The 25,324-nt window shown below is 49.9% G+C and overlaps 2 protein-coding genes across 6 annotated transcripts in view; both read right to left on the bottom strand.

Annotated features, from left to right (window-relative positions):
* The window catches only part of MPP1 (membrane palmitoylated protein 1), a 40,091-nt gene extending 33,005 nt beyond the window's left edge, over positions 1-7,086 (bottom strand). Inside the window, exon 1 of one of the 2 annotated variants that reach the window (XM_034782196.1) lies at positions 6,402-7,086. In XM_034782196.1, coding sequence (XP_034638087.1) covers positions 6,402-6,503 — 102 coding nt within the window. In that variant the 5' untranslated portion in view covers positions 6,504-7,086. The remainder of the gene's footprint in view (positions 1-6,401) is intronic. The other variant, XM_034782195.1, reaches the window with a different exon arrangement.
* Positions 7,087-12,774: 5,688 nt separating this feature from the next.
* The window catches only part of F8 (coagulation factor VIII), a 90,064-nt gene continuing 77,514 nt past the window's right edge, over positions 12,775-25,324 (bottom strand). For 3 of the 4 annotated variants that reach the window (XM_034781379.1, XM_034781377.1, XM_034781378.1), the window contains one exon: positions 21,707-23,891. In XM_034781379.1, coding sequence (XP_034637270.1) covers positions 23,736-23,891 — 156 coding nt within the window. In that variant the 3' untranslated portion in view covers positions 21,707-23,735. Of the gene's footprint in view, positions 12,864-15,705; positions 16,070-21,706; positions 23,892-25,324 lie in introns of those variants that run through there. The other variant, XR_004647090.1, reaches the window with a different exon arrangement.

The raw sequence follows: 25,324 nt of genomic DNA, 5'->3' as shown, positions 1-25,324 counted from the left end.
AGTTTAGGTCGGGAAGTGAACAGTAACATCAGTGGACTCTACAGAGGGAGCATTAGGACAGAAGAAAGTGCATAGCTGGTATTATGGCCAGGACAAGGGAGCACTCCACTCTGATTACAGCTCCCACCTGGCCCACTAGTGACAATAGAGACTGAGACCAGGGAGGCAGGAGTGACCACAGGTCTTGTACAGCTGGTGCACAGATGCATTGTGGGAGAGTTGGGTCCTGTCTCAGAAGAACTAAGCTGCTGCTGCTTGAACATTCCCCTCTGTTCCTGCTCCATTGACGGCACTAGCATATAGGGTTGAAAAAGAGGATTTCAGCTGAAATCTAAAATGAGACAGAGAGGTGATGAGGCAGAGACACACAGGGAGGCTCTGCTTGACAAAGGGCTGCAAAGGAGAAGGCACAGTGGGAATGTGCAAGAGATCCCTGGGGAAGTTAGTGCTAGATGAACAGAGGGAGCAGAGACAGGAGTGGGCAACGAGGGGCAGAGGCAGCTGATGATGGGCCGGCTGCAGGAGCTCAGGAGATTGGTACACCTGCTCCAAACCTCTCATCCTCTTCCTAGACCTTAACCGCCGCCTGTTGAAACCATAGTCAATCAAGAAAAAGTTACAAGAGAGGCCAAGGCACCGGTGTAGAGAGGGAAGAGGAAACAGGTATGCTAACTGCTCTACTGCTGGCACATGGGGCTAATACAACCCCAGATACATCCTCTTTGCCAACATCAACACTCAAAGGGGCTGCCTCAGCTAGGACCACCATGTTGGGGTTAAACAGGAGCACTAACCTTTCTAAACTACTAGGCCAGCTTGTTTCTACTTTAAGCATTGGCATTAAATAAACTGATGCCCAAGCATCAGCAGAGGAAAAAGCAATAATAAAGAGACCTGTAATGCAAAGCAGTCACTGTTTTGCCAACTCTCACAAAGCTTTCATGAGTCTTGCAATATTTGGTGTGTTTCTTAAAGCCCCAGCTCCTGGAGTCCTGTGATAATGTGAGAATGTCAGCTAAATACATTTCTAGCCCTGGTGGTCCCTGAGAAGGGTTTGGAAAAGTGACTTCATAAAGGCTTAAAAACCAGAAGCAAATGCAAAGACCCCAAAGGTGTTATTTTTATAAAATCTCATCATTTTGAAGCCAATCTCCTGATTTTTCAAGGCCTGACTCCTTGGAGTCAGGAGTATTTTGGGGGTTAACAATACAGTAACCTCAGAGTTAGGAACACCAGAGTTACGAACTGACCGGTCAACCACACACCTCATTTGGAACTGGGAATATGCAATCAGGCAGCAGCAGCAGAGACAAAACAAAACAAAAGCAAATATAGTACAGTGCTGTGTTAAACATACACTACTAAATAAATAAAGGGAAAGTTTTAAAAAAGATTGACAAGGTAAGGAAACTTTTTCTGTGCTTATTTCATTTAAATTAAGATGGTTAAGAGGAGCATTTTTCTCCTGCTGAGTAAAGTTTCAAAGCTGTGTTAAGTCACTGTTCAGTTGTAAACTTTGGAAAGAACCAGAATATTTAGTTCAGAGTTACGAACAGCCTCCATTCCGAGTTGGTGCTGCCAATGAAACAGAAGCACTAAGGGATTGTGTTTAGTGGCCTTACCAGGCCTGACTGGTTTAGGGGAATGTGACCATAGGGACAGTGCCATGGCCTGCTCAGTGTAAACCTCCTGCCTAGCACACACATGCAGCATTGTATTGTTGTTCTGAAGCTTTGGCCTTGTGTAGCCTGTGACCTCTCAACCCTTCAAGAGTCAGGGCGATGAGGGTCTGGCAGAGCCCGCTGCTTACGCAGGGCTCTCAAATCCCTCTGAGGGAGAGGAAACATCTGCAGGAGGACTCAGAGTTCAGGAGCACTGCGAGGAGCCAACTGAAGTTAAAATACAGACTGAATGCCAGCTCAGCAGAATCCAGGCAGAGAGAACATGGGTTACTGCTGTACCTCACTGGAAATGGGATCCAGGTCAGATCAGAGCCCAGCATCTGGGACAATGCAGCTCCTGAGGTCAATGGAATAGCTGTGTAATGGGTGGCAAAGGAGGAGGCACCGGGAGCTGCTACTCCGTACAAAGTGGCCTTGATGGTGCTTTGCAGATGGGCCACGCTGCATTGGGCACGCTGGTGGAAAAGTGCCCTGCTAGGACCACATGTTCCAAGGAATATGGGGGGAGCAGTGCATCCACTCAGCCACCAAATGTACCAACGCCACCCCCAGCACCCCATTGAGAGCAACACAGAGCAATCAGATCACCGCTGGGATCTGGACCCAAGCTCTGGAGTGTCTGAAATCCAGACCTGAATTTTGCAGTGGGCCCCCATTTCTAAAATGGGCTGAACCCAGATCCCAGGCTGGAGAGGGGAGACTCCTTGGAAAGGCCAAAGAACTCTCATCCCTCCAGGTCACACGGGTCCTGGGGGAGGGGAGGTGCAAGCAGCTCCAGCTTAGCAAAGGAGGCCAAGCTTCTCCAGCCAAATGCTGCTACCCTTGCTGCAGCAGGCAGGGAACACAGTCGCAGGTGATCAAACATTAACTTCACAGCAATTAGATCATTTGAACAGCCATCATCTTTGTCCAAAGATCAACCAGAGCATGGTACGCTTTGCTAATGCCTGACCCCCTGAAAGGGGATAAGGGCCATCTACCTCCACTACCTGCTTCATTCTTGGTTACTTCTTCAGGTCAACTTTGAAAGACCAGGTCTCCCAAGGGAAGCCCTGACTAACAAGAGCAGATATAAAGTCACCCAGGAGAAACCCAAGGGTGATGCTGGCTCTCTGCCCACTCCAGGCTGGCACAGGGACCCAAGGAAACAGCTATGCAGTGACAAATGAGCTCAAAGACACACAGAGGCCTAGGTCTCTCTCTAGGATTCCCCTCCAGGCAGGGATCACTGCACAGCCAGCTGCGGACAGGAGACAGGCTCCACTGCACAAGTCTACTCCCTTCACAGCACCCTCACCGCTGCCTCATTGCACAGGCCATGGCCACACAGACACCGTAGCTGTCAGCCAGCAGCCCTATCAGGCACTGGGAATTAAACTGCCATGCGGGGGATGGGTGGTGGTGGGACTTAGGGAAACGTACACGTGTATGATAGGGCTGGAGTGAGGAGGGAATGCAGAATAGGATTTTGCATTAATTTGTATCATCCCCTGTTCCCAGAGAGCAATCTTGACTCCAGGTGGTCAGGCTTGCTATACAGAAGATTTCATAAACACTGTCAAAACAAAGGGAGAGAGGAACAATCCATTCACTCCATTTGACCAGAGTTTAGAGCAGTGGTCCCCAACCTTTTTTGTCTGGCGAGCCACAGAGGACCATGGCGGTGGATAAGCATCCACTGAAATGCCGCCAACAAGTGGCAACGTCAATAGGCGCATTTTCGGCGGCATTTCAGCAGCGACACCCCTGGATGACGCTGCTTGTCAGCAGCATTTCGGCAGATGCTCGTCTGCCGGCCAGTACCCCTGGTTTAGTGTGGGGCAGTTACAGAGGTCCAGACTCTCAGGTGCCTAAATACCTTTGAAGATCTGGGCTAGACAGCTTCATAAATGGGGGGAGGACTGCAGCTTTGCACTGTCAGAGATGGCTCCAAGACTGTACGGCCGGAGACTTTTCCATCGCTTGAAGTCCCCAAGGGTCTGTCTACACTTGGAGCTGGAGGTGCAATTCCCAGTTTGGGGTGACATACCTGAGGCTACCCTCGATTTTCAGCACACTGACTCCATCACAGCTTGTGTGAGTATCTCTCCACAAACTGGGAGTTACAGCCCCAGCTCGAAGTTTAGATGCACCTTCAGATTCTAAATGAGAGCCTGTAACTAGCCACACACTCGGAATTTTCTCCATTTCTTTGAAGTGCTAGGTCTTGGTGACAAGACAATCTGATTCGTGGGCTCAGAAATACATAGCCCCCTCCAGGCACTGTTATGAAGGCCTGTCCCAAATGTCCTGATACACATCAGGAGACCATTAAGAAAAAACAGAAGAGCCCTGTGCCATCCCAGCTCACCATCAGCCCTGCTGTTTATGACTTTCACCCTCCAGCCCCATACAGCTTCTTCGGATTTCACAAGACCAATTGCATGTCCCTTGTGACACTCTCTAGCTGTGGCTCCTAAAGGGTTAAAGACACTCTGATGCAGAACAAGGCATAAAAAGGAAAGACTGGGGAGCAGATTCATAGTGGGTATAAACTGTGACAGCTCCACTGAAGTCTCTGAGGCCACAACAATTTACACCTGCTGTGGAGCCGTCTGTGGGATTTCAGGCTGGTGAGATGGGGGGCAGGAAATGTGAAAAGTTTCTTTGGTTTGACTGAAGTTCCAAATCCCACCTTACATACAAGATTATTCAGTTTTCCTCACGGTGCCAGATTTCAGTCACCAAAAAGAGAGGGAATCCAGAGTTCTGGATGAAAGCATCCGAAGAAGTGGGCTGTAGTCCACGAAAGCTTATGCTCTAATAAATTTGTTAGTCTCTAAGGTGCCACAAGTACTCCTGTTCTTTTTGCTGATACAGACTAACACGGCTGCTACTCTGAAGCTCACATTTAACTCACTCATGATGGGTGGTTGTGTTTCTTTCTATTGCTTTATTGCACAACAGGGTGGGTTAAGGATAAAGTTTCAGTCTGGTCTCCAATTTCCTCCCTGCTTCTGTGGGTTTAAAAAGAGAAGCAGTCATTGCTCAACTGTGCAGCTTTGCAGCCTGAAAGCTACACACCCTAACAGTGCTGAGATTCTTGAGCACTTCTGAGGATAATGGGCCAGATCCTCAGGCAATGTAAATTATCATACCTCCATTGACTGCACTGGAGATACCCCAATTTACACCAGCTGATAATGTAGCCCTGAAGCAGAGGGGCACACTGCAGCTGTTTTCTTAACCAATGCCACTGCCATTCAGCCAGTGCTGTTGTGTATGAAGTCTGCCACACAATGATCATTGTCTCAGGAGCAGGAATTAGGAGGCATGTGCAAGATTGGCCTGCCCCAGTTTCCCAGGGCTAAAATCCATTGCCATATCTCCTCCAGCCAGATATGTGGACCTGCTTGCTGGAGGTTGCTCAGCAGCTAAACCAGCTCACGTGACAGGCAGTTCCAGTTCAGACCAGCTACAACTTTGCAGCAAATACAATAAAGAGTCTCATTTTAGCTTGGAGCTGCAGCTTTCCTCATCCCATTCAGCTACCCGTTCCCTACCCAGGAGCAAAATGGCAAATCCTCTTCCAAACTAGCTTCACATGCCTGCCCCTTCTCCCCCCCATTACTATCCACCCAGAGAGGAGAACCACGCATGAAATGCTGCAGCATGATGGAAACAGAGCAGGACAGTTCATTACAGATTTAAGTACAGCTGTCAGCCCCTCAGCTGTCCCCCAGCCCCACTCAGAGATCTAAAGACAGTGAATACCACCTCCTTGCCTCACACCTTGCTTTTGCATCTGCAGCTCTCCCTACCCTCAGATTAGGGCTTCCTCACTGTACCCTGGACAGGGGGCTCCAAAACCAATCAATGCTGCCCCCACATCAGCCAGGGAGGTAGTGTCGGAGTAACACAGAGCGAGCACTCCCTCCCTGCTCCCGGCTCTTCAGCCACAGCACCCCCCAGCTCTAACCCTGATCCCACTCATACCAGTTTTACACTGCTCTAATGCTGCTGTCTTCAAGGGAGTCACTTCGGATTCAAACCAGAGCAAGCAAGAGCAGGATGAGGGCCACAATCTCTGCCAGCGCCGTGGACAGAGTAGGAGTGGGGAGGCAAGTGAACTGGATTCCCTAACACTGATATCCTCAGTGTTGTGAAGAGCAGCTTCACTGACACCAGCCTCAACCCTTCAGTAACCTCACAGAAAAGGCCACACACGCCCAAGGGCCAGAGACTGGAGTGAATAAGAACCGAGAGACTTTGCAGTGAGCACCTTCCATCTGTGGATCTCACACCAGGAGAGGGATCATTAACCCCATTTTGCAGATGTAGAAACTGAGAAATGGAGTGGTGCAGAGACTTGCCAAAATTCACACTGGGAGACCCAGACCTCTTAGCTCTCAGTGCCCCTGCTTTGCCAGCTGTAGGGAGGGAAGTGAAATGTGATTGGCACTGTACCACAAATGTACATCAAACTGCTTGGTCACTCAATTCTACCCCAGGGAAGTTAGTAGCTAATAGTGTGTTCCGGGTGAGAGAAGGCCCCAAACATAAAGTGTCGTAGGGCTATCACCCCGCACTGTATGAGACCTGGCTGCTAGAGGCCCTGGGCACTCTGCCCGGCTGCTGGCTCCCACATCACACTGTGCCCGGCTTCTGGCTCCCCGGCTGCCACAGCCCCCTATTGCGGCTGCCTGCCGCTGTCCCTGCCCCCCCGGGAAGCGCCCTTACCTCGGGCTTGGGCCGGCTCTGCAGCAGGTGCTCCAGGTACAGGTCAGAGAGCGCCGTCCGCATGCTGCTCACGCTGTCGCCCCGGTTCGACTTGAGAGTCATGCCGAGCTCTCTGTTGTCACCCGAGCCGGCTCCTTTGCGCAGCGGCCGCTCCCACGCCGACTCCAGCCACCTGATCCGGTTCCCCTGGCTCCAACAGAGCGGGCCGGCTCCCCACTGCAGCAGCGACGGCTCCCGGGCCGGCTCCAGTCCCTGCGCAGGCTCCCGGGTGCAGCCGCTGCGCTCCCCAGCCGCCTAGTGCCGGGACATTAATTCAACCGAGCCGACCGGTGCCTGTAAAGCTGCTGCTGGGGGCAGGATCCGGGGCTGGACGGGTGGCTGAGCTTCCTGCCAGCGGGCTTGGGATGTTGCAGCCTGCCGGGCAGCGTGCGGAGCCGGCGGGGAAAGGAAGCGCCGGGCTGCCGGGAGGGGGCGGGAGCCGGGGGACTGGCACCGTCACTCCCCCTCGCTGCCCTACAGGAGGAGTGTCCAGGCGGGGGAGGCCGCGGCCCCTGCTCCCGCTGCGGGCGGAGAGACCAACCCCAGGAACTCGGAGAGAAGCGGCTGGCAGGGGGCGCCCGCGCAATGGCTGCCACCCCACCGCCCAGCTGCGCTCCCCCTCCCCGCGATAGAGGGGAAGGGAAACAAACGGGCAAGAAGAGGCTAATGGGGATGCACAGCTTTCCCCCACTCCTAAACAGCCATGCACCTCTCCAGCCCCACCCCCCTCACCCCCCAAAAGCCATGCACCTCCTCCAATCCCCACCCTTCCAGCCCCGTCCCCCTCACCCCCAAACCGCCATGCATCTCATCCAATCCCCACCTCTCCAGCCCCCAAACTGCCCCCATCCTTCCAGCCCTGTCTCCCTCACTCCCAAACAGCCATGCACCCCCTCCAATCCCCATCCTTCCAGCCCTGTCTCCTTCACCCCCAAACCACCATGCACCCCCTCCAATCCCTCCAGCCCTGTCCCCTCTTGCCCCCAAACAGCCATGCACCCCCTCCAATCCCCATTCTTCCAGCCCTGTCTCCCTCACCCCCAAACTGCCCCCCTTCCCCATCCTTCCAGCCCTGTCTTCCTCACCCCCAAACTGCCATGCACCCCCTCCAATCCCCATCCTTCCAGCCCCATCTCCCTCACCCCCAAACTGCCCCCTATCCCCATCCTTCCAGCCCTGTCTTCCTCACCCCCAAACAGCCAGGCACCCCCTCCAATCCCCATCCTTCCAGATCCAGACCGCCACGCACTCCCTTCCAATCCCCATCCCTCCAGCCCTGTCTCCCTCACCCACAAACAGCCATGCACCCCCTCCAATCCCCACCCTTCCAGCCCCCATCTTCACCTCCAAACTGCCATGTACCCCCGCCAATCCCCATCCTTCCAGCCTCATCTCCCTCACCCCCTAAACAGCCATGCACTCCCTCCATTCCCCATCCCTCCAGCCCTGTCCCCTCCCACTCCCAAACAGCCAGGCACCCCCTCCAATTCCCATCCTTCCAGCCCCGTTTCCCTCACCCCCAAACCGCCATGCACCCCCTCCAATCCCCATCCTTCCAGCCCTGTCTCCCTATTCCACTAAACAGCCATGCACCCCCCAGGTCCCATCCACAAACCCACTGCTACTCCCCTCCTACTCCCAGACATCCTGCCCCTCTCCCATCCACATCCCCCCTCTCTTCTCACAAAATGCACCCCAAAATCCTTCAACCTGCATACATTCATTCATATTCCCAATCCCTTTGCCACTGCACCCATAAATTCAACTACTGCCACCTGAATATTGCTCCTCCAAAACCCATGTACCCCCAAGTCAGCCAGGTGCCCCCCCAAATCCATCACTACAGCTCAGATGATATCTACTCCCCCAAAATATCAATCTATCCATATTCCCAAATACCCCCCAAATCCAGTCATCTACCCCCATTCCCTCCCCCAGGGGAAGGAAGACACAAAACAGTCCCCAGCCCTGTGAAGGGGGGGATGGGAGAAAGAGAGAGAGCTGGGGTAAATGGGTGCTCCAGAGGGAGCTGGGAGACAAATGTACTGTGCGAGAGGGGACTAGATGGGAGCTCTGGGGTAGGGGGAGGAGGGAGTAAGAGAACCGGAAGTTAGGCTGTGAGCTCCTCAGGGAAGAAACTGCCTCTGTGTTCATACATCACCTAACGCAGTGTGGTCCTGGGCTAGCGGCTACCACCTGGCTCTTGGCCCTCTGGCCCTGAGCCCCAGGCTGTGCTCAGCTCTGGTGAATGACACTTGGATCTCTCTCTCGCTCCTGTGGAAGCAGAGAAAGAACTGACAGGAAGGGGATGCAATGCATGACAGTTCTTTCTCTGCTTCCACACTCCTTTGATGCAGAACCTCTGTGCTGGGTCTGCAGTTGGACCTGTTCTGTCTTGGCATGGAGCTCACACAGGCCAGTCTCCCACTACATGTCTGGTCAAATGGGAGGAGATCATGAGGTGAGATCAATCTAATAACCTGCCCAGAAGTGTGAGGTCCCACTCCCTTGCGATATTCTTGGCTCACCCCCTGCCACACTAGAACCTTTCCACAAGCAGCAGATATTTGGGTGCTTGCACTGAGACATGAAGCACAGGGCCTGGGCAGGAGTGTCTAAACCTCTTGCCTGCAGCCACTTTCTGACTGCACTCCCAGCCCAGCTGTGGGGCACTCCTAGCCCAGCCCCGTCACTACTTTGGGTCGAATTAAATGTTTCATTTAGTTTTTGAGGGGTTTTTTTAACCTTTTTTTATTTGTTTTTAAATTGAAGTAAAATTCAAAATGCCATTTGTTTTGAATGGAAAAAAATCAAAACTTTTTTATTCTGAAAATGTAAAAATGAGCCCTTCAATCTTTTTGGATTTTTTTTCACCAAAACAGTTGGAAAATTAGCTGCAAATTTGTGAAATGTTTCCGTTGACCCGAACCTGCATTTTCTGATGAAAAAAAGTTTAGTCTGAAAATTTTGCCCAGCACTAAATGAAAAAGCTACAGCCTCTGAAACAAGAGTCACAAAGGTCTTACCATTTCAACTCTCGGGCTAGGAGACCCAAACAAAACCAGCCCACTGCTCTGTACCCTCCAGGCACGTGATATGGACATGCGCGATGTATGCCCGTAGATAGGAATCAACTGTAAAACTGGAACGCAAAGTCTGAGGGTGTTGAGATTTGCCTGCCCATCCCACAGCCAGGCCCAGCCGTGAGGTCTGGATGCTGAGCCCAGCTTTCCTGAAGTCTGGAGGTATTCAGATCTGGTGTTTTGGTTCACGCTGGTCTCTAGATGCAAGATCAGCAAGCCTGTGCTTTCACCATCTCCCTGCAAGCTGATAGGGCTTTCATGCCTCTTTGGTCACATGTCACCTTGCCCAATGCTTAGAGGCATTTGGTCCGGGAGAGCAGGAATTGAATGGAGAGTCAGAAGACCTAGCTTCTATTCTCAGCCCTCCACTGACCTTGTGCAAGTCATTTCCTCTCCGTTCCCCCTCCTACCCTTTGTCTGTTTTGTCTACTTAGATAGTAGGAGACAGCTGATATCCTGAAGAGCTTACAGTGTTTGTACAGAGTCTAGTACAAGGAGACCTTGATTTTGGCTGGGACCTCTAGCTGCTAAAAGTCCCTCATGTCACAGTGCAGCCTGCTTGGGAGGGACAAGCACCAAGACTCAGAATTGCAGACAGGAAGGTTTTATCCCATTAAAATGGCATCTTTTAAAAATAAATATTTTAAACAAGGATTAATCAAAGCTTTTGTATATAATTTTGTGGGGCTCACGATCGGTGCCTTTGAGCCGTGTGTGGCAAGAAACCCTCCCCTTTATGTAGCAGAGCCATGTCCTGACTGATGGAAGCCAATTCTGTCAGTGTGCGTGCCCACAGATTAAGGCATGATATATGGACACCAGCAGGGTTTGAAGATCTATGTACTGGTAACGGCCCCATAGGAAGATGAGCTGACAAACCATTTTGCTCATTTAATGTGATCCCTATTAATAACAGACTATCAGAAAGTAGAAACTGAAGATCTATGGATTTATCTATACAGAGACCCGCAGGAAAATTAATCTGAATTAACTCAAGGTGTGAATTTAAAGTGGATTAGTTAAATCTTATTTAACCCCGTGTGAATTTTCATTCAGAATTAAAATGACCTTAATTCAGTTTAGTTTAATTCCCCTCAAGTGAATTAATTAACCTCAAGTGAATTAAGCTAAACTGAATTAAAGTCATTTTAATTCTGAATAAAAGCATCTACAGAGGGGCTTAATGTGATTTAACTAATCCACTTTAAACTTATTTCAGGACACGTCTACACTTACACAGGTCTCCCCCCTCTTACCGACAAAGCTAGGCTGACCTCAATCCCAGTGTACATGCAGTTAGAATGCTTCAGTTGACATAGCTGCCCGTGTGTGGGGAGGTGGTGGTCTGACTCTGACTGAAAAACCCCTTCGGTCAGTGTAGACTGTGTCTACACTGTGAGATTATACTGGCATAGGTACAGTGATATAGCTATGCCAGTATAGTGTCCTTAGTGTAGACGTACCCTCAAATTAGCTTTTCTTAGTGTCCCCATGTAGACAAGCCCTAAGAGTTATTTGGAAATATTAAATTCAATTTGGGTGTTGGGAGAATGTTTTTCATTAAGATAAAACCACCAATGTGAAAAGGAAATAAGTAACAGCACAGACTGATCTCCTATCTGTGGAACACAAACACCTAGAACTTCCTGGGGAGGCTTCCTTCAGTGGGGCCATGTGGAGCTCGGCCCAACTGGCATCTCGTCGCTGGACTGAGAGGACATAGACATGTCTGGAAGTTCCTCTGGTCTCTTCAGTCCAAAAGAACCCTGAGAAACCAAAGGAGAAGAATGTTAAGTCACCGAAGAAAGGAAACGGGGAGGGGGGGACGAGGAGGCAGGAAGGGGAAGGAAAATAAGGGTAATGAAAATAAGACTCAACTTGCTGTAACTACAACTTTCTCCTGCTTGATGGAATGAGGCTTCTGGCCGTGGCATTTAAAAGCCAGAAAGTAGTGTGAGTTGTGGGATGTGGGGACAAAGAAGAGAAGGCCTGTTCTAGGTGACCATAAATCTCTCAGAGGATGGGCCAGGACTGCGGTGGGGGCCACTGGTCACACCTCCTGAATGGAATAAAGCAAGGCTGCTCATGAGGGGACCAAGTGCAGGTCTTCTCCACAACAAGGCATCCAATGCCCTGGCTCTGCAAATGCTGTTTTTCAAAGAAAGGAAATTAATTGTTCCCCCCGCCCCAATCAAACCATTTTACTGGAAACATACTCCATAGAGAGTGAGGGGATGCATCAGCCATTGCTGTTCTGTGTAGGTTCTTATATCACACTCCTCCCTGTAGTAGCTGAGTACCTTCAATAGCACATTCAGCAGCGTGACTAACACCTGGCACTTGGTGTTTATTCACTCAGCCTCTCCCCAGGGGGAGAAGTGTGTGCAGTGGAGTGTCTTGTTAGGGTGGGGCGGTTGAGCGGGGGGGAGGGGGGATGTATTTATGTTAGAGAGGCAGGTCAAAGAAGTGCACCTTGCACTTGGAGCAGAAGGTAGGTGGGGAAGTCTGTGGTTTCCGGGGGAATTCATTCCACAGACTCAGACCGTCCCCACCAAGAAAGCTGTCTCCTGCACTGATGAGCTTAACCCTTGTTGTTGAGAGTTCCATTGTGCTAGAGCAGTGGTTCTCAAACTTATTTGATCGCACCCCCATTCTTTGTGTCTGTAGTCATTTATGCCCCTCCCGCCACACAAGTACATATACTGGTGCCCAGACAGCAGCGATGCCTGGCTAGGCACCCAGCTCTGAAGGCAGCACCACCTCCAGGTAGGGTGGCCAGAGGTCCTGATTTTATAGGGACAGTCCTGATTTTGGGGTTTTTCTTATATAGGCTCCTATTACCCCACACCCCCTAGCCCTATTTTTCATACTTGCTGTCTGGTCACCCTACCCCCAGCAACAATGCAGAAGTCAGGGTGGCATGATATGGCCTTCAGCACTGCCTTCAGAGCCAGGCACCTGGCCAGCAGTCACCGCTCTCCTAAAGATTCTCATGCCCCGCAGATGGGCATGCCCCCAGTCTGAGAAACTCTGTAGAGGAATGAAGCTATCAACCACAATCTTCATCCCAGAGCTCTAGACAAGAGGAAACTAGTCTTTTCTTCCAAGGGAAGTCTACCTGCTTTTTATATAAACATCAGCTCTACAGTATTGGGGCACAGATGGGGGATGTGTAACATGCACTGAGCACTAGGCTATGCACACACTTACGTGATGCAACAGAGAAGGAGCATGATCCCCAAGGCAAGGGGGAAGATGTACAGAGCTGCCCGGGGGAAGGACCCACGGATATGGGTCCAGAGATTGTCCATGTAGTCTGCCAGCCAGGACCTGCGGACTCCTGCAGAGGTGACACATTCTAGTCAGCAAAAGGAGCAAGGTGCTGGAGGGATAGAATAAAAAAATCTCCTACAGGGATGTCCTTTGTAAAAAGCACCGCAGGAGAAGAAGGTATGTGGCACCTGATCCTGTCTGTGGGAGAGCCAATAAAGTATCACATTGGTGAGTCCCTGCTGCCTCCTCATATGCCCAGCCAGTTATCTCACCCACCTTGCCTCTCCATAGCCCAGAGAATGAGGAATGGATAGCTCTGAGGACTGGTGATGGAATATGGCACCTAACTGTGCTCCCAGTGGACTCAGTTGACCTCAGTGGGAACAGGATAGGGCCCAAGGCAATTTGCATCTCTAGGTCACTTGTTTCAATGTAAACCAGGCTGGTAGTGCCCACCTGATGACTTCTTAGTAGCCTACATGAAACAAGCTGGTTGTCTGGTAATGTAAGAAGGTTCTAACTTGGTACTGTAGAACCTATAGACACATCCCCCTGACATCTGTGAAGCAAACTAAACTAGGAGGCGTGGTAGATACACTAGAGGGTAGGGATCGGATACAGAGGGACCTGGACAAATTAGAGGATTGGGCCAAAAAAAACTTGATGAGGTTCAACAAGGACAAGTGCAGAGTCCTGCACTTAGGACGGAAGAATCCCATGCACTGCTACAGACTAGGGACCGAATGGCTAGGTAGCAGTTCTGCAGAAAAGGACCTAGGGGTCACAGTGGACGAGAAGCTGGATATGAGTCAACAGTGTGCCCTTGTTGCCAAGAAGGCTAACGGCATTTTGGGCTGTATAAGTAGGGGCATTGCCAGCAGATCAAGGAACGTGATCGTTCCCCTTTATTCGACATTGGTGAGGCCTCATCTGGAATACTGTGTCCAGTTTTGGGCCCCACACTACAAGAAGGATGTGGAAAAATTGGAAAGAGTCCAACGGAGGGCAACAAAAATGATTAGGGGTCTGGAGCACATGACTTATGAGGAGAGGCTGAGGGAACTGAGATTGTTTAGTCTCCAGAAGAGAAGAATGAGGGGGGATTTGATAGCAGCCTTCAACTACCTGAAGGGGGGTTCCAAAGAGGATGGAGCACAGCTGTTCTCAGTGGTGGCGGATGACAGAACAAGGAGCAATGGTCTCAAGTTGCAGTGGGGGAGGTCCAGGTTGGATATTAGGAAAAACTATTTCACTAGGAGGGTGGTGAAACACTGGAATGCGTTACCTAGGGAGGTGGTGGAGTCTCCTTCCTTGGAGGTTTTTAAGGCCCGGCTTGACAAAGCCCTGGCTGGGATGATTTAGTTGGGAATTGGTCCTGCTTTGAGAAGGGGGTTGGACTAGATGACCTCTTGAGGTCCCTTCCAACCCTGATATTCTATGATTCTATGATTCTATGAATGGAGACCCAGATCCCATGTGTCTTTTCTTGGCAGACTCCTTGGTCCCAGAGCCACATGAGGGTTGGATCCTGGGCTGAACATAGACACTTGGGAGAAGGTGGGCTCTGTCTCATTAGGTTTTGGAATCTGGAAGGCAGGTTTGGGGAAAGCTGAAACAGCCTGAATAGCATTGAGAAAGACTGGAACATTTCTAAGGGCTCATCTGCCTGGGAACACTCAGGAAAGTTAATTCAAATTAACTTTTAAAGTTGATGAGTTAAACTTCATTGAAACTCTGTCATTCAGAATTAACGTGGCTTTAATTTAGTTTAATTTAATTCTGTGAATTAAGCAAAATGGAATTAAGGTCACTTTAATTCTGAATTGGAGTGTCTACACAGGAATTTAATCCAGTTTAACTCATCCACTTTAAATCCACACCATTAGTTAATTCAGATTAACTTTCCTAAGTGTTCCCATGTAGACAGACCCCAATATTAATTGTTAAATGTTGGGGTTTTCTCAGTTATTTGAACAGAGACCAAGAGGACCCGTTTTAGCTGACCCAAGGAGTTTTAGTCTCTTAGTGAGATTTTTCATAAAAGTAGATTTAGAAAAGGACCAATAAATCAGAACTTATTCTGAAGCATGAATAGTATAATAATTCAGTTCCTGTTTCATTCGCCCCTTTTGATCCTACATAGCCGATAGTGTTTTACTATTAGAACTAATAATACACTTATCTTTTCACTTGCCTCACCTTGTGACTGTCCTTTGCCGTTATAAGGAACAAGAGCTCGAGGAGATGAGTCTAGTGTCAGTGCCCTGAATGCAAATTATTTTTACTTTTATACAAAGCAATCAGAGAGACAACCCTGAACTCTGAGCCCTTCTTACAAAGGAAATGGAGGGTCATTTGGTGGCAGGGTAAACAAATTACATTCTGACCTCTTGAAACATCCAGTACCCCTTTGGCACGGGATGGGAGTGGAGGAACTAGCTATGATGTTTCATAACCACATTACACGTTGCCCGCCCAGTTGGCACTAACCTGCCCCCGCCCTTGGCAGCAGTTTTAGCAGAGTGACCAAGAGCTGAATGGATCATGGTGACTGAACGCCTCTCTTGTCCCTAAAACTGGTTCCTCTTAGGTCCAAGTTGGAGTACATAGCTAGGGCCAGTCTTGTAGATGCTCTTATGGATACACTGAGAATTTATAGTTTCAGGGCTGCAAATCCTGTCCCTTTCTCCAGCACTGAACTGACTCCAAGGGAACAATAAGCCTCCCATCCATCGTGTACCTCAGTCTGCAGATCCCAGACACCGGGAGAGGGGGGCTTTAAAAATATGTCATCTATGAGCACTACCAATGGATCTGGCAGTACCATTCTCTACTTCCAGCCCATAGAGCTGGAGGCATGAGGCCTGTCTCTACATAATTTGGCTTTAGCTGCTGCTTTTGCTACTTACGTTTGATTTCCTGGCCTGACCCTCCTCTCTCTCCCACAGCAAAGGGGTAAACTTTCCCCTTCTCCTGCCAAGTCAGAAGTCTTCCTGGGACTGGTTTCTGGGCTCTCCGCTCTCTGATCCTGAAGAGGTACCTGGGTGGGTGGGAGATGACCTCAGGCTTGGAGGTGGACTGGTAGCAGGAGGCAGAGGCAATCAGCTGGACCAGCAGAGGAAACGCAGCCTTGTGCAATAGCAGTGCCATGGCTTCTTCCTGCCAGGGGACTTCTCACAGGGCTGGATTCTCCTCACCTGGTTCCGCCTGGCCCCTCACACGCTTGCCCTTGCTCTAGTCTTGATCTTTAGGCATCCTTTGACCACAAGAAAACTGAAAAGTGTAAACAGGTTGGGGTTTTGTTATTCTGAGAAAAGACTCATCAGTTACTAAGGGGAAAATTTCCCAAACCCATTCCCTTTATTACAGCAGAAAAACTGGTATGAGCCCAACATGCTGGTGAGTAACTGGGTTCACACAGGGCCTGATCCAAAGACCAGTGATGTCAGTGGGAACCTTTCCACTGATTTCAGTGGCCTTTGGAACAGGCCCAAATAATGCACAACTGTGCCTGTAGCGCCTGTTTGGATGCGCTCATGCAGGCTTAAGTGGGTGCAAATTGCAGCCCACATTTGAAAGTAGTCCCTTAATTCTCTACTCCCTGGCTAGCCAGTCAGATGGGCTCTTAAGTGTATTCTTGCTAGAAAGAGCATCTCACTAAGCAAGATTCTGAATTTATAAATATAGAGGCAAGGCCTGAGCTATAAAGCTGGGATTCCAACGTCCCCAGTGTTTGGGGAAGTCTGGATCCAGGATTTGGATGTCTACAGAATGATCCATGGAATCACACCTTGTCATCTAATTGCAGGCATAGCTAGGAACTGTGCTATTATGAGCACGTATAAAGACTTTTTTGTGCATCCCTAGGGGAAGAAGGGCTGTTTGGATTCATGCTTCCCTTATCCTAATAGTGCATGAGACAGGCTCATAACAATGAAAATACTGCTGTGGGAGCCTATAAATGCAAAGAGCAAACTACAATCCTGCAGCTAACCATGGTATAAACAGTAGGGAAGAGGAGAATTACTCTGAAATACGAAGAGAACCATTAGGATCATAGCCAAGATAGAAAAGAACCTATTGAATCAGCCAGTCCACACCCCTGCCAGAGGCGAATGGAGTCCCCCAACAGAGAATATATCTGATATTAAATTGACACTGCATCTGAGCATTACAAATATTGCTGGGAGATGCAAGTTGCCAAACAACAGCAGTGCGTCCTCTTTACCCTGTCCCCCACAAGCTGCAGATGCTGCATGGAAGATCCAACGGACAATGACTTCTCAGATATCTGACACTCATGGGGGCATTAAATATGTTCAGACAGCATGGGGGATCTTCAGTGTAATTAACAGCCTTCTGATTCAGCTCATACAAGGAGAAGGCTGATAGTGTAGTTAAAGTACTGGGCTGGGTTCAATTCCTGGCTCTGCCATAGGCTTGGATAGGTCACTGTGTCTCTCTCTGCCATGGTTCCCCACCCCCTGTAAAGTGGAGATAATAGCACTGCCCCACCTGATGGAGGTTTTGTGAGAATGAATACTTGGGAGGGGCTCAGATGGGACTTGTAAGTACCTGGATACATGTAATAATAATAATCCTGAGCTCTTCTATAGCGCTTTTCAGCTGTACTCTACACAGGAGGGCAATGCCATGATCCCCATTTTACAGAAAAGGAAACTGAGGCACAGAGTGGGGAAGTGACTTGCCCAAGGTCACCCAGCAGATCAGTGTAGGGTGGGAATTGACCCCAGCTCCTGTTAAGTGTCCTATTCACTATGCTACACTGCCCCCTCCCTCCGGGTTGTTTCCCATTTTTGGGTCTGGTTCTGTATTTTGTAAAAACATAAGAATAGCCATACTGGGTCAGACCAACGGTCCATCTAACCCAATGTCCTGTCTTCCAACCATGGCCAATGCCAGGTGCTTCAGAGGGAATTAACAGAAAAGGTAATAATCAAGTGATCGATTTTATGCAGCACGGGATTCATTCTGGGAATAACAAATTGTTGCTAATTAATGTTAATTGTCCCTTTACATCAGTCTCCCATATCTGTTTTCATAGAATTGGTGTTGAGAATCCACTGTTACAGCAGCAGGGTTTGACATTACCAGTATCAAGTGTCTCCCCTGGACAGTGTGCTTCCTGCTCATGCACAGGATTGAAATGAGCAGCACATTTTAGGTTGAAAAGTAATTTCCTTTCGGGATATAACAGGAAGGAACTTGGGGGTGGGTTATGCCTTCCTGGGAGTCTGTTAGGGTCAGACAAGTGTCCCCCACCTGGTCAGTTTCCTGGGCCTACAGGGCCCCTTGGTGTACCACAGGCGATCGATTTCCTGGGCCTGCAGGGTTCCCAGATGTACCCCATGTGGTCAATTTCCTAGACCTGCTGGGGCTCCCAGGGATGGCTGGGTCTGGATTCTGCTGTTTCTAGAGTCCTGACCAAGAGACAGAATCATAGAATATCAGGGTTGGAAGGGACCTCAGAAGGTCATCTAGTCCAACCCCCTGCTCAAAGCAGGACCAATCCCCAACTAAATCATCCCAGCCAGGGCTTTGTCAAGCCTGAACTTAAAAACCAGATGAAGCCATTTTTGCCCTGATTCTCTTGTCATTTGCCATTTTATTTGGGGGGAAAGGCCCTTTTAAGCCAGCATTTTGACATTGTAACAAATGTTTAGTTTGGTGCCTTTCAGTGTGGGGGAAATTTTTTTCTTTTTAAATGCTTTAAGAAATTAAAATGTATTGAGGGAGAGGAGTAAAAGCCCAAAGCAAAGACACCCAGAAAAAGGTCACTGGCCTCTTGGCAGGACCCAGGGTGGCCTGTGCATAAGCAATAGGGTAGTTCTGTGTCACATGAGTGACTATGACCCAGATCCTCAAGCTGTGGCTGTTGCAGCTCAAGAGGTAGTTCCAAAGGTGGTCTTTGCGCTCTCCCAATCCTGGGCCAGCTGCGTTGACAAGCCAATTCCCTGGCATAATTTAGAACAACCTGAAGGCAGTTGTAAATAATACCGGGTGTACAAAATACCTCTTATGCCCCCTGTGCTGGCAGGTAGGAGTAGGGGTGATGTAGGAGCCAATATACCAGCTCTACACCACTGATGAGCCCTATGTGATACTCCTGTGGGGCCAAAATCCACCAGTAATGCAGCACCATGCAGCAAAGGGTTTGGGTTTGCTGTTTGGAACTGAATTACTCACATGGATACCTGAAGTCTAAGCAAGATCAGCCACAAGAAAAAAGGAGAGAGGAAGAAGAGAGGAAGAAGAGGCAGAAAGACAGAGAGAGGCTAGAAAAGAGGGAAATGGATAACTTGCTTTATGGTTTTGTGGGAGAAGCTCCCAGGTGATAGATAATCCCTCCAGGCTGTTTCTTGACAGAATGACCAGGGTTTATTTCGTAATACAGTTTATCAGACTCCCCTGACCCTAAACTGAGTAGGTTTCTGTAATCCTGAGATGCTGTTGCAGGAAAGACCCTCTCTCCCCAAATTAACCTAATTGCACTGTTGGCACTTGCTACCAGTTTACACCATGCAAGCACTTCGGGTCAGATCCTCAGCTGGTGTAAACTGTGTGGCACCATTCTACTGAAGGCAACAAAGCTACGACAATTTACATTAGCTGAGGATCTGGCCCTTTAACTCTGCAGAACCTTTGAATTCTTGTTTTGAGATGACATAGGGGCCAGGGATTTGGGGAGCTCTGCCTCATATGGCAAGGGGAAACCAGGTCTTGTTTCCATTCCTGGGGAAGAAGATACATTTAAAGAGAGAGTTCTGGAAACTAGTCCAGGAGCCTGTCAGGCTTTACAAATCCACCACCCACAATCCAGCACTCCACAGCCATTACTGAGTCACTTGACTTCTGGGCAGCTGGAGTTGCTGCAGGGGACTTGTGACTTTTCCCATGGACTGCAGGTTTAGTGCAGTTTCCCTGTTGATACTCTGCTGCCTAGAATTTCAAGGCTGGCTTCATACTTTGGGAACACTCCAGATTGGACACTTCCTGGGTTGACCTTCTGTCCAATTGATTGATTCTTTTAAATCTCTTTATCACTATATTTTAAAAACTCAGCATCTGGGATGAGGGCAGCAAGTTGCGACTCCTGCTTTGAGCAGGATGAAGCTGGCGAGAGAGCACCACTATTCTTTCAATGCGTCTCACTAGCCCTGCAGCCCAAGAGACTCTGGCTTCACTAAAGAGAGGCAGATACCGGCTCTGGGATGTGCCAGTGGTGGAGGCTGGTGGGATTGAGTGGATTGGCCCATTCTCCACAGGTGCCCCTGATTATATCCCCTCACACCTTGATTCTGGCACTGCCCCCTTCCAAGCCAAGACCAACCATTTTGGCCTCCTGGCCCCTTTCCAGCTGATTTTACCAATTCCAAGGAAGCTGCAGTGACTATATGGAACAGGAAGACCAGGCTCTAGTCTAATAGCTTCAGAACACAGCTGGCAAGGGCAGGCTTATCATTGGAGGTGGTACCTGTCACTCTAAAGTAGGCCACACTTCCCAGGGGACCCAACCCCACTTTTCCCCCAGGGTCACTTAGTACAATGACCAGAACTACAGAGCTGCCTAGCCATCTGGTCCATGTCTCTGCCAGTGCAGGATGGATCCCTGCAGGGCATGTCTGATGGCACCCAGGGTTTCTTTGGCACTAGTTTGTGAGCTGCTGGTTCATATGAGGAGGGTGGTCCGTCATGGAAGGGGATCATGGAGCAAATCACCGAGTAGTGCAGTGGCCCTAGCCAGCTGTGTTCTGAGTGAGTTGGAATGCCTGGATTCAGTGTATATCCTGCAGCTGCTCTGGGTTCTGGAAAAATCACCTTGGAAAGAGGCATTGTTTGGTCTCCTGTTCCTAAAATAAAAGATAAGATCAGCTTGCAAGCCACTGAGAGACGGACTGTTCTGAGTCCTTCTTAGCTTTCCAGCCCTGAGTTTGAAGTGCTCTTTGTTTCCCCTAATGAGGGCAATGACCCTGTTAAGATCCACGCCATCAGCCACACAGGTAAGAGTTCCTTGCTCTGATGAGCATGAGGAGTCGTCCTTCAGTCTGGTCACTCTGTTCCCGTGAGCAGGTTGTTATTGTTATGATGCAGTTGGGCTGAAGGGTAATCGGATCTCCTGCTCTGGGCAATAGTCACTGCAGGGGCCAACGAGGAAGGAATCCTCTGGCCGCTCACATACAGCAATGCAGCACCACCTGGGGCATTATGTTTGAATCCTCCTGTCAGCTGAAGTGTCAGATATCGGCTGCTGCCAATGTGGGATACCAGGGGGATGCACTGATGGCCTGTGCAATCACACACCCTTCATGCCTATTGAAATACACAGGAATCCTACCCTGTGCAGCACTGTAAGAGCAGGATGCTTGTGTGTTTTGATCCACCGCTGACCGCTCACAAGAGTGGAGTGTTAGGGCACAGAGGATGGATGTCCCATGTGCCTCCACCAGCTGGCAGGCCCAGTCTTCAGGCCTGTCATCCTTGTTAGGGTCTCTAGGACCCACTGAAAATACTCTTTGACTGTCCTGCTGCCTTGTGCCATTGAGCTAGCACTGCTGTAGGGAACATTTATCACTGTCTATTACAGCCCAGCTCCCAGCCCACAAATCACCCAGTGGCATGGAAAAACATTCCTCCATTGAGACCAACCTGCTTCAAGCTTTGTGTTGCTTTCCTCCAAGGGAGTGGCTGTCCTGGCTGGCCAGCAACATCTCGGAATCTCGCTACGCCGCCATGCAAAGAGCTGTTATTACAGCCCCAGGAAAATCATTGTCCCACACATATACATGCACACACATCTGTACCTGCACACACATATATGCACACACACGCACACATTGAGATACCAATGAACTTCAGAATGTCAAAGCTGTATTTCTCATCTTTTACCAGGGCAATACAATACATTACAGAGCAAGGACTGAGACCCTCTTACTGTCAGGCCATCAGGTCCGTAAAAAGATTTTTGTACAGAGCAAATTACCAGGTACTCACTGTCAGAGGCAGCCCTAGGGCAGTGAGGCCAAGCCCCAGGGGAACAAATCAGGCTTCTGGTTCCAGATGATGGCCAAACTGCAGAGTGACAGCTCCAGAGGACATGTGTATGTGCGCATGCACACACACACACACCTGATCACATCTGATCTTGGAGTCTCCCATTCTGGGTTCTAAAGCTGCCATGTGGAACCCTGCTGCTTTTATGACATCACCCCACCTTCCCTTCCCAACACTTGCCTTGGTTAAAGTAGATTGAAACAAAAGGGGGAGCTCTCACATCACTATCCAGCTGTGGGGGGAGGGAGTTGTGGGAGAGGGAGTTGACCCTCCACACACACCAGTCAAGAGGGGGTTAAGGACCAGCCCCTACCCAAGCCCATCTATGAGGCTTGTCAGACCCTAACAAGGGTCTATAAAAGGGAGGAACGTAGGGAACTGGGTACCACTCAAACCAGACTGGGGCACTGTGTTGTTAGTAGCTGGAGCATGATGTGCATGCACCACTCGCCTCAGCCCTCTGGGCTGTTATTGCTGTTGAGACCCTGTTTAGCCACCCAGGAGAGTGGGAGCCGCAACATCCTGCAGTGCTGAAAGCCTGCTCCCCTCTCCCGCGCAAGAGGCAAGGGCTGTGGAACTAGTTTTCTTTTGTCTGGCCTGCTTGCCGTCCCCTGGCAGGGGGCAGGCCTGCTTACACAGCACCAATGGAAGGGAGCACCTCAGAACCACATCAGAGAACTATGTAAGAGGTGAGCCAGGTGCCCACTCTCACCCAAAGGGTCAGCCTGAGACCTAATGCGACAGGGAGCTCCAAGCCAGGGAGAGGAGTGGGACAGCAGGGGAGCTGTGTGCTTTACCAAGCCAGGGAGAGGGGAGGGAGCTCCCCCTCCATCTCACTGCCCTGTACTCTCACCCCTGCACCCCCTTCCCCCTGAATCCTTGGCATCTGGGCGGGGGTGGGTAGTGTGTGCGACAGGAAGTATCCTTGTTTGTGACAATCTGAGAGCCTGCCTGGGCTGCACTCTTTGTGGTATCAGCACATGAGGGGCCAAAGTCCCATAGCAGGCTACCGTGAGCATAGAGAAGGAGAAAAGCCCCAGGAGGAGGAGGGTTTGCTCCAGGAGATGACTGCCAACAAGAGAGCAACTTGCGGAAGACATAATGGTGGCACTGGGCCATGACAGTGCCGGAGCACTATTGACTCAGCAAAGGAAGGGAAACAAAAGGGCATGTGGGACAAATCCCACAGCCCTGAGTCAGGCTGCATGGCCACTGGCTTCAGGCATTCTGCCTAGCTAGCACAGCCCCAGCCTGGACTCTGGCAGGGGCCGCTGGGTGCGCTGAACCCCAGCTGATTGCAAAACGTGGCCCTTGGGTGACGTTCTTATCTCTCCCTCCAGACCACGCCCTCAATCACTCATGCTGGGACCAGGGCCAGGTCACTGAGAGTTTATGGAAAATAATGAAGCAGACCTCAGTGGCTAATTAATTATTAGCTGCTATGAATGCTGACTCTAAGCCCATGGGGATTTCAAGGTTGGCTGAGCCTGGGGAAGAGAGGTGGGGGGTGGGAGGGTGGCAGCAGATGTTTGCTGGAAAATTACTGTTTAATTATTTAGTGCTATGCTCCGACTATATGGCACACAGTATATGAGAAAGAGAAAGACGGGAAGGGCAGGCGACCCATAAACCTTTGCAGGATCCTTTCTTCCGACCACTTGGAGTGCTCTGTGCCACATTCCCAACCCAGCTAGTGTAAATGCATGAAACTCCACTGAAGTGAACGGTGCTGCTTCTGCTTAGACCTGCAGTGAATCTGGCCCTTCATATGGGCTTTGGAAGATCTTCCTCTTTGGGTCGCTCCAGGCTTGGTGATGGTTCAGTGTCCAGCCAAAGCTAGGTCCTTTAATCCACAGCTGTCAGCCCATCAGTATGTTTGCTGGGTGTCACAGCCTAAGAACTCCGTCCTCAGGGCAATGTGGTTTTGCCACCGGCGGGGGTGTATCCTTAGATACCGGGCAAAGAGCGGAGGATCCAGGGAGTTCACCACGGTGCTGAAGTGATTTTGGTTGCCCTTGAAGATCTGAAAGGAGGAAGAAATTGTTGGCACTTTCTCTGCTCTGCCATGTCAGGGCTGCTCACTCCTTCAGTGGGGAAAGATTCAGGGATTCATCCCAGGAACCAGCCCCTGGATGTCAGTGGAGTTACTCTAGGGGGGAATCTCACTCAGCTGGGGGTAGGACCAGGGCCGGCTCCAGCTTTTTTGCTGCCCCAAGTGGCGAAGCGGGGGAAAAAAAAAAAAAGATAAAGCCGATCGGCGGCACTTCGGCAGCAGCTCAATCATGCCGCTTCATTCTTCAGCGGCAATTTGGCGGCAGGTCCTTCACTCCCTCTCTACTGAGGGACCCGCAGCCGAATTCCCGCCGAAGACCCGGACGTGCTGCCACCTTCCATTGGCCGCCCCAAACACCTGCTTCCTTCACTGGTGCCTGGAGCTGGCCCTGGGTAGGACAATGCTAAGGAAGGCGATCCCTGTATCTGAAGGGCACAGGAGGGGAATTATTTCAGGTGGTGCAAGCAGAGGATATACCTGTGAGGAGTGGGAAGAAAGGAAGCAAAGGAACATAGCGGAGGAGGAGGGTTCTAAACATCAGGTCTATCAGATTGAAGCAGAGATTCCCAAGGAAAGGAGTAGAAGCTTCATCACTTGGGAAATTTAAAAATAAACAGGAAAAGATCTGGAGAATAAACTAGAGGAATCAGTTCTGCACTGCGTTGGGTGCAGACAGCTAATTGCTCTAATAGGCTTTCTCTATCATTCAGTTACAGCCCACGTCTAATATATGGGGAGGCAGTGTATGGGGTGGTGTTTAACATCTTTATTAATGACCTGGATGTAGGTATAGAGAGCATACTGATCAAATGTGCAGATGACACAAAGCTGGGGGGCGGGTGCCAACACTTTGGAGGATAAAGCTAAAATTCAGAGGGATCTTGATAAATTGGAGAACTGGGCTATAGACAACAAAATGAAATTCAACAAAGACAAATGGAAAGTGCTACACTTAGGAAAGAAAAGCCAAATGCACAGATACAGAATGGTGGATAACTGGCTTGGCAGCAGCACTGCTGAGAAGGATCGGGGAGCTGTGGTGGATCACAACCTCAACATAAGTCAGCAATGCCATGCTGTTGCGCAAAAAAAAATAAAAAAAAAAATGCAATTTTAGGTTGCATTAACAGAGGCATAGCATGCAAGTCATGGGAGGTGACAGTACCGCTCTACTGTCCAGTTTTGGTCACCAATGTATAGAAAGGATGTAGCGAAACTGGAAGGGATCCAGAGGCGAGCAACAAAGATAATCAAAGGGATGGAATGTAAGCTGTATGAGCAAAGGCTGCAGGAACTGCATATGTTTAGTTTGGAAGAGAGGAGATTGCGGGGGGGATGTGAAATATTTGAAAGCTGCCATTACAAAGATGGAAAAAAATTGTTCTCTCTTGCCACAGAGGGCA

The sequence above is a fragment of the Trachemys scripta genome, chromosome 9 (assembly GCF_013100865.1).
Source record: "Trachemys scripta elegans isolate TJP31775 chromosome 9, CAS_Tse_1.0, whole genome shotgun sequence".
NCBI lineage: Eukaryota > Metazoa > Chordata > Testudines > Emydidae > Trachemys > Trachemys scripta.
This window is presented reverse-complemented; position numbering and strand designations above follow the sequence as displayed.